The sequence below is a fragment of the Phytophthora infestans genome, genomic scaffold (assembly GCF_000142945.1).
Source record: "Phytophthora infestans T30-4 supercont1.76 genomic scaffold, whole genome shotgun sequence".
NCBI classification, from domain to species: domain Eukaryota; phylum Oomycota; class Peronosporomycetes; order Peronosporales; family Peronosporaceae; genus Phytophthora; species Phytophthora infestans.
Genome location: NW_003303683.1, coordinates 434,667 through 442,792, shown reverse-complemented (window position 1 = coordinate 442,792; position 8,126 = coordinate 434,667). Strand labels below are relative to the sequence as shown.

The window sequence follows — 8,126 nt, the reverse complement described above, 5'->3', positions numbered from 1 at the left end:
TGGGCCTCTATCCTCGTTCTCTGGACCAGGCTCTGTAGTGGCACCCACCGCCTCTTGTTTAACCTTGATCACCTCTGAGTCTTCTGCTGACTTCCTGAGTATTCCACTCTGGGGAGATGGCACGGTATCTGACCGTTCCCGCTGCGAAAAATGTAAAGAATCGGGGTTACCCCTATCACCACTTAATGCGTCTGACTCCGCGCCAGAGATATCTGAAATTGTAAATGCAACTGCAGCAACCATTCCCATTACCCGTATCACTTGTTCTGCTTATACTCTCCAACTTGTCAGTAATCTCAAAGTTCTCTTGAAACGTTCACGTCACGACGCGCGGTCCATCCCAGCATCCCATTTCCAGCGCTCGGTTATCTCGCTTCTGCCCATCAGAGCTCTCGTCCGAGGCTAAATTGTTACCAGTCCAAACCCTCGTCACCGGACGAGAGGAAGGAGCGGCACTCCCTTTATCTTCCTCCTGCCACCTTCATTGTGGCTAGGTGTTTGACCTTGCATCGGAGGAGCGTTCGTAGCCCTCTTAAGTGGTTACAGGGTCGGACACTCGGACACCATGTGATCTCAGCTGTCACACATATATCACGCGCACGCGTTACAGAAATGTCCACCCGAGCGATTTCTCGGCTGTTGTTGTGGCTGCTGTTGCGGGTTGCGAAGGTAGCGGCTGTTGTGAATGCTGCGGGGGTGGACTGGTACACTCCACGCCAATATGACCCTTCGCCTTGCACGACGAGCAGGTAGCGTACTGTCGGCGACAGTTGATACGGCTACAACCCAGCGAATTACAGTGCCTACATATCATAAGACCATTCTGAGTGTACATCTTGTCATTAATGGATGTTGATAAGGACGAGTGGCTTTAGCAAGAATCAAAATATAGTGGAGCCGCACACCGTTGACTAACAACCATAATAAGCTTCCCGAAGGAAATGATTAATCGTAAAACAAAATTTCAGCCATCTTTTCGTAAAATTGTAAACAGCAGCTGAGATTGTTATATTGCCCCTTTGTACGTAGAGGCGTTGCTTTGGTCTGGGAGGACATCTGAGCTCAACAAGTTGCAATTTTCGAAGTGCTGATACCTAACGATCGAATCAATGAAAGAAGCATTTCTTTTGACACGCATGATTATCTTTCATGGAGTGTTAGACCCGAAGATAACTTCACCCACTGGGTTGTTTCATGTCACAAGATAAAAGACTTCCACTCAATTCCTTCAAGCAACATTTACTGGGCCAATGGGTTTTGATGCTACCACAGACACTGTATTTCTCTGGTGTCCACCGGATATTGTTTATAAGAGGCCAATTAATCTATTCTAGTACCAGGTGGCGCATTCATTTACAAACGGATACAAATAAATATGTTTAAAGAGAGAATATCACCATATTTTTTGTGATATAAAAACGATACTAACGATAACAATTTTTTCCAAATAATAGAGGGCTGTAGAAAGAACTTTCTTCCAGTACGAGCTCGTACAAATGAGTCACATAAGAAGTAAGAGATTTTCTTTAGGTTGAGTGCCATCCCCGGAGAAACTGCGTGTTCATAAAGCCGTGTTCCGCGACGATTTACAGTAAAGCGGTCAGAATTACGCTTTTGAAATTACTGCAGTTCTGGCACAGATGCTGCATTTCGTTCACCTGCGCCCGTCGCTGTACAATCAAATTGAAATGATTTACCAACGCAACTACAAGGCGATTGCGAGTGTAGCCTCGTGGCCACGTCGATTACAATATATGCATGGAAATTAAGGCAAACTTTTAGCTAAATATTAGGAAATGTTTAATTTTTTCACAAGCTCGGGCTGTTATTTTTTGCTCCTAAAAATGTCGGCAAAATCACAATAAAGTATATACATAATTCTACTTTGCAATATATTAGGCTTTTCCCAGCCTACGCGCTGCCCTATAATAGACCTGACCAGTGGTCACGTTTACAAGTCAAAAGTGATATACATGTATGTCATTTCATAATTATCAATAAATCATAAGAGCCTACTTTAGTCAGTGCTCTCGGATTTTTCAGGATTCAAGGGTCGATTTTTTGTGGATAGATGCTCCTGCCGTACTAGGTAATACGTGTTCGCGTAGCCAAATTACACCTGCGCTAGGCTCAACTTACGTACATGTACAATTAAAAAAGGCACAATCATTGAATGCGTTGAAATAAATATTTCCTCATGCTATTGCGGAAGGGCAGCCAAGCGGTGTCGCCAGGGGGTCCCAAGAGTGGACGTCTAGCACGGCAGCGTGGGTCGAGCGCTGAGGCGGCGTTGTAGACGGAGACAGCTCGACTGGGCTTTACCGATGGGGTTCTGAAGTTTGTGTTGGGGCAGCACTCTCTGAGCTATTATAAGCCTACAAAGGATGGAGACGTAGAGCTTAAGGGTGTCCTGGAGCTTAAAGCGGCGGATGTCATCACGCCACTGCCTCACTCGGATGTTTGGCTGCGTATTCGCCAGAAGGAGGGGCCTGCTGGCAAGAACTATAAGCTGGATCTGAAAGGTACGACCTGGTGTGATATGGGATGAAAAAGTGTATATGGTGGCTGCTGATACTTCAATGGCAGCTTTGGACTTGCAGGAGCGACAGGAGTGAATCGTAGCGCTCCGCAAAGCTTGTCGGGTGTGGGGGCTTTGTCAGGTTATTAAATATTGAAATTTTTCTCGTACTAATCCGTGTTTCATCCGCTCTGTTCGCAGAGCGAGCAATTGATACGCCAGCGGTCAATCCAGAGGGGCGTTAGTTTGCTACAAGTACGCTCCAGTAGGTGGGGCCTGAACGCGAAAGCGATGGGCTGAACTTCTTTCATCCCCCATGGCGCCTGACAACGTAGGCACGCCTCGAGTAGATTTGCGTTCTTCTTTTCAGATTTTCCATGAAATGTGCTGCTGAAGAAGCTCCTTAATAAGAAAAAAAGTACGTGGGGGCCTCCTTCGCAATGGTCAATGGCACAGTATCAACAGCTTGTTCAGGGCATTTGTCTCGCTCAAGAGAAATCAGGGAGCTCCGAGCCTAATCCCGACAGCATTTTGGCGGAAGCATTCAAGTTGCGGTACCAGTTTGAGGAAATTCCAGAGAATCAACGAAAGCTTTCACGGGACGTAGATCACGGATGTCAGCAGCAGAGAAACTAAAAGAAGTCGAACTTGACTCCCCTGTTGCTTCGTCTCAAACGTCGCCGCGAATACGCTACCCCTCGTTTCACAGCTACCCCGCAACTTTTGAGGAGCTGTCCGACCGAGCTGGGTCAGCAGCTAAGTCAGCGTCTAGCGACAAAACGGACGACACGCGAACGAAGCAGCCATGGAGTCTGGGTCGAGGCAATAACGATGACTTAATTGTGGAACAAAAGAGTGTCACTGTTGGCCAAGTCAACTCGGAGGAAGGCATTGTAAACGCATTGTCGAGCCGTTTTGACGAAGACCACATCTACACGTACGTCAACCACCACATGATAATCGTGATGAACCCGTACCGGTTGCTACAGACTGCTCGATTCACGTCAATTTACGACGAGCAGGTTGTACTCACTTACGCTGACACGGCAAATGCTGAGACAGTACTGGCTCCGCATCCATTTGCTATCGCGAAACAAAGTCTAGTTCGACTTTTCTTCAATAATAGGCGCACAGGTGGTAATTCGTCGTTAGCTTCGTCGACACTGAGCAACCGTACTATGGCTGAGGGTCGCGGGCAATCCCTTTGTCTTTGCGGTGGGAGTGGTAAGACAGAACTTGCCAAGGACTTGCTGAAATACCTGGTACTTGTGGCGCAACCAGCTCTTTCTGAGGGTTCGGAGGGTCGCCAGCCCAAGATCAAGCTGTTTACTAGCTCCACTAAAAGTACCATTCAGATGAGAACAGAGGAAACACGAACGATCGCTCTCCTCGAAGCTAAAGGTGTGGAGAAATACGAAATCGTGCTGCTGGATTGGCATCCTGAACGCTGGGAAGAAATGGCATCAGTGAGTCGAAGTAAGCGTCTCCCCCAGGTGCACGTGGACAACCTTTTCTTTGGTTTTTACGACAAGTTGGAGCATCTTTAGGATGAAGAACAATTGTTAATGTATCGTACGAATCCACATGCGGCGAAGAAACTGAGCAGAGTTTTGGAATCCAATATTATTCTGGAAGCGTTTGGAAATGCTACCACGTCGATGAACCTTAATTCGTCAAGGTTTGGAAAAGTGACAACTCTGCAAATTGCCTTTGGGGGGAGTTTCAGATTTGTGGCTGTCACATATCGCCGCTTTTACTAGAAAAATCCAGCGTCATGAGTGAAAGAGGTCGTGAAGCTGGAGACCAGAATGAATTGAACTTTCACGTACTGTACGCGATGGTGGCCGGTGTCAACGCCTTTTCCTTTTATGCGGTTGCTAGCGAAGGAGTTGCATCTCGATGGTGTAAAGTGCTCCCGCGTTTACTGATCTCGGTCGCAGCGACCACAAGCCGGGCAGAGCTTATGAGCGAAGCGGAAACGTGGAAAAAGGATGTGGAAAGATGGCAGCAGATTATTGGTGGGCTAGATGAGCTGAACGTATCCCCAGACGAGCAGAAGGCAATTTTTAAAGTGCTAAGTGCTGTTCTGTGGCTTAAAAAATATTGAGCTTGACTATCATGAGACATCGAGAAAGCTTTTGATGTCTTCTGCATGTACGGGGGTGCCTAATGCACCTCAAAGAGTGGTGGAACTTGTAGAGTTGGAATCAGTGGAGAAATTGAAACGAATGATGACGACAAGAAGTGTAAGTTTGCAATCGACGAGTGAAGCATTAGAGGTGACTCTAGAGCAGGGTCAGGTAAAGCATGTTCGAGACACACTCGCACGTTTGTTATACCAGCTCGCGTTCGAGTACATCGTTACCGCAACGAACAAAGTAACAAAAATGAGAGGTTCATGCACTGATAGGAATGAGCTTCGTGTGGACTCCAACCCGATTATCCCACCAGGCATTTCACTGCTGAAGATTGTCGACGTATTTGGCTTTGAAGACCTCTCGCATAACTCACTGGGTAGGAAGAACAAGTGGTCACAGCTGCCTACAATAACCGACCGTATTCGTCTATCCGTGACAAGGACAGGGACGTTCTTTTTATTAATGAGCATCCTCTTGGAATTTTCGCTTCGCTTGAGGAGCTGACTATTCTTCACCAAAACGAAAACGTGAACGCGCAGCAAGAGGAAAAACGGAACAGATTGTTTGTACGCAACATCTACGACCGCAATCCGTCTCGATAACCTGAACCGCCTCGCGTCTTAAACAAGGGAAATCTTCGATTTACTGCATTGCCTAACAAATTACATCCGCACACACGTGGAAACGTTAATTTCGTGAAGAAAAACTTGGACTTTGTCTACTCAAGCCTGTTGGTGGGGTTCGAGACGTCGACTAATCCTCATTTCTGTCGAATGCTTGCGGAAAGCAATCAAGTGGGTAGACCTTTAAACACAAACAGTAGCACGTTTAGTTCAGCAGAGTCTCGACTACCTGGAGGTTGGGCAGTTTCGCTATCACGTTAATGCCATCACGCCATGATGACAAGAACATGCCGTTCTACTTTCATTGTATTTGTCCCAACTTCAAGAAACAACCTTCCGTCGTGCTCAAGGATCTCGTTGAACCACAGTGTCGTGCACAGCGTCTAATTCGGCAAGTGGAAATTTGTAGGAATCCACCGTCATCATACCCGGCAATTGAAATCTCGAAAAGCACCGCTCTAGCGAGAGACACTAGTCTGTTGAGGGAGATCTACGTTTTGGATAACGTGGCTAGTGATGACAGCAACTTGTTGAATTGGCTCAGCGATCTTCTATATAGCGAAGACTACCCGAATCCAGAGAAAAGTGTTTCTTCTTCATCGATGGTGTAGTTCAAGTCAATTAGCCTTCTGGAAAAACTTGAGTTGCTACTCGAGGATCGAGAATCTGATGCCGCGACAAAAAAACAATCGTTGTTTCTTATGATCATGTGGGGATGCCGGTATGTTTAAAAAAAGTGTGAACGGCGGGGTTAATCAAATGATGTACTGGCTTGGAATGGCCCCCAAGGGAAAACACTGTCAAGAAGCTGCTAACGAAGTATAATGGACGCGAGGGCGAGCTTCGCTCGAAGTTGGCGCTGAAGAAAAAGTCGAAGGTCCAGGAAGAGAAAACGGTAATCAGCTAGCAAGTAATCTCCAGTCGCATTGTCTCCGCACGCATGGTGGCCTCGACGCACAGGCAGTAAACGCTATTTTGCATGACGACACGATGCGCGAGTTGCTGCAGCAAAACGAGAAGATAGTGTTGGCGCTACGAGACATGAGTTTGAACCCAGACGTCCTCGAATCTCAATTGGGTGACCACGAGCTGCGAGGGTTTTATCAGAAGTTAATTGACTTCTTACAGTCAAAGAAAAAAGACACAGGATATAGTGCGAGCTCTCCTAGCCACACGACAAATGATCAGCCTCAGCGATCTCTGGATGAGCAAGTACTCGCTGCTGCTTCACTTGAGAATGGCGCGTTGTGGATGCGACTTGTGGATGAAGCAAGATGGACAGCTTACCGTGATGCGTTGATAGATGACGAGGATCCAGAGCTGCTACTTTTTCATACAGAAGAGGAGGATTCCGTCAATACCTTGAAGGGTTTTCTGGAGGTGCTTGAACTTACAAAGCAGCGTGAAGAAGAACAGAGCGAGCGCCTTGGAAGCTATCACCGACTTAGTTCAGCCGCCTGCATCTGATGAAAAAGAGGTGTTGGAGGTTTACAGCTCTGCTGGAGCCAGTGACGAAGATGCCGAGATGCTGATATTACTTTCGAGCGTTCACTTTGGGCCGTCACTGATGATCGCCATGAACCAAGGCTCATACTACGTGCAGGCGTTGCAGGACCCGATTTTAATGACCAGCATGCAGCAGGTACGGCTGGTGCAAGCGCTGGTTTTGTAATAGCCGTGCAATTCACGTTTGTGGCGATGTTGTGCTGCAGCTCATAACCAACCCAAAGGACTTTGCGATAACGGCAACACTTCAAGAGCCTGTAGTGCGGGAGTTTTTCCTAAAGCTGATTGCGCTCTCCTGTAAGCCCGACAACGGTACAAGTTTTTGCTTGCTTGCGTACACTGATGTTTATTACCGGTATGTTTTGATGTAGTTGCGGTGCAAGAACAGAGTGACGAAGAGTGAGCTCTCACAACTCGTAGGCATGAGAGTGTTTATCCACCTATAAATGATAAGCCACGGAGCCAATCTATCGTTTAAGCCCATTTTCATTATTTTTGTTCGCTCTTCGCCATTCTGCACTCGAAACTATGCTTGCCGTCTAGTAACGGAAGTAGAGACCAGTGTCTTCGCGCTCATCGCCTTTTTGTGGCAGACCAGTCTCGCCCACGTCCCGCAGGATCTTGTAGCGCTCCATGTCAGCCTCGTACTCCTCGAAGGTCTTAGCGCACTCGCCGGCGTGCTGCTCCGCCAGTTGCGCGTACTCGGCCGAGCACTACTGCATGAATTGCGTCTCCTCGGCCGTGAGGTCGCGCAGTTAGCGAGCGGGAACACCCGACCAGAGTTGACCCGAGGGCACCTGCTTGCCTTTCGTTACGATGGATCCAGCCGTAATGATGGACGCCACTAGTGCTTGTACCCTCACCGGACCAGATATCCCAGAGCTGCTGACACCAGAGCTTACTGTTACAGCACCAGAGATGGCGCTTGTGGCGGAGCTGATAGACACCTGGCCACTATTGTTCGTCGAGGATGACGCCGACCGCTCGTGATTTAACCCCACTCACACTGTTCGTGGCGGGATGTCACTTTAGCAGCAAGTTTGATGTCGCCGCCCCGCCAGCTTCACCGATTCAAACAGATAGCTTACCGCGCCTACAGTGCGTCCATGTGTAGATGCACCGGTCACACCCGCCTTCTCAGCATGGCTGTCGTAATGCGGCGGTTTTATGAAATACCAACTTCGAATTGCACCAAAATAGAGTTTATTATTTTGGGTTGGGTTAATATACCCTACATTTATTTTAGGCAAAATGGACTACCCGATGCTTTGGTTTGAGACTACAAAAACCCAAAATTAATGACGATTATGGACTACAAGAAACAGTCGATAGCTATGTATC

The 8,126-nt window shown here is 47.6% G+C and overlaps 4 protein-coding genes across 4 annotated transcripts; all 4 read left to right on the top strand.

Annotated features, from left to right (window-relative positions):
- Positions 1-2,965: 2,965 nt before the first annotated feature.
- On the top strand, positions 2,966-4,070 carry PITG_18759 (uncharacterized protein; the record flags this gene model as incomplete). Its single annotated transcript, XM_002997358.1, has 5 exons — positions 2,966-3,134; positions 3,263-3,284; positions 3,375-3,621; positions 3,706-4,000; positions 4,057-4,070. 5 exons carry the CDS (start codon positions 2,966-2,968, stop codon positions 4,068-4,070), a joined length of 747 nt encoding a protein of 248 aa, XP_002997404.1.
- Positions 4,071-4,083: 13 nt separating this feature from the next.
- On the top strand, positions 4,084-4,615 carry PITG_18758 (uncharacterized protein; the record flags this gene model as incomplete). Its single annotated transcript, XM_002997357.1, has 4 exons — positions 4,084-4,237; positions 4,321-4,365; positions 4,459-4,556; positions 4,598-4,615. The coding sequence occupies 4 exons, from the start codon at positions 4,084-4,086 to the stop codon at positions 4,613-4,615; spliced, it is 315 nt and encodes a 104-aa protein (XP_002997403.1).
- A 951-nt stretch (positions 4,616-5,566) lies between these two features.
- On the top strand, positions 5,567-5,949 carry PITG_18757 (uncharacterized protein; the record flags this gene model as incomplete). The annotated part of the gene is made up of 2 exons (XM_002997356.1): positions 5,567-5,886; positions 5,943-5,949. The coding sequence occupies 2 exons, from the start codon at positions 5,567-5,569 to the stop codon at positions 5,947-5,949; spliced, it is 327 nt and encodes a 108-aa protein (XP_002997402.1).
- Positions 5,950-6,269: 320 nt separating this feature from the next.
- On the top strand, positions 6,270-7,188 carry PITG_18756 (uncharacterized protein; the record flags this gene model as incomplete). Its single annotated transcript, XM_002997355.1, has 4 exons — positions 6,270-6,632; positions 6,691-6,942; positions 6,992-7,082; positions 7,157-7,188. The coding sequence occupies 4 exons, from the start codon at positions 6,270-6,272 to the stop codon at positions 7,186-7,188; spliced, it is 738 nt and encodes a 245-aa protein (XP_002997401.1).
- Between the last annotated feature and the right edge of the window lie 938 nt (positions 7,189-8,126).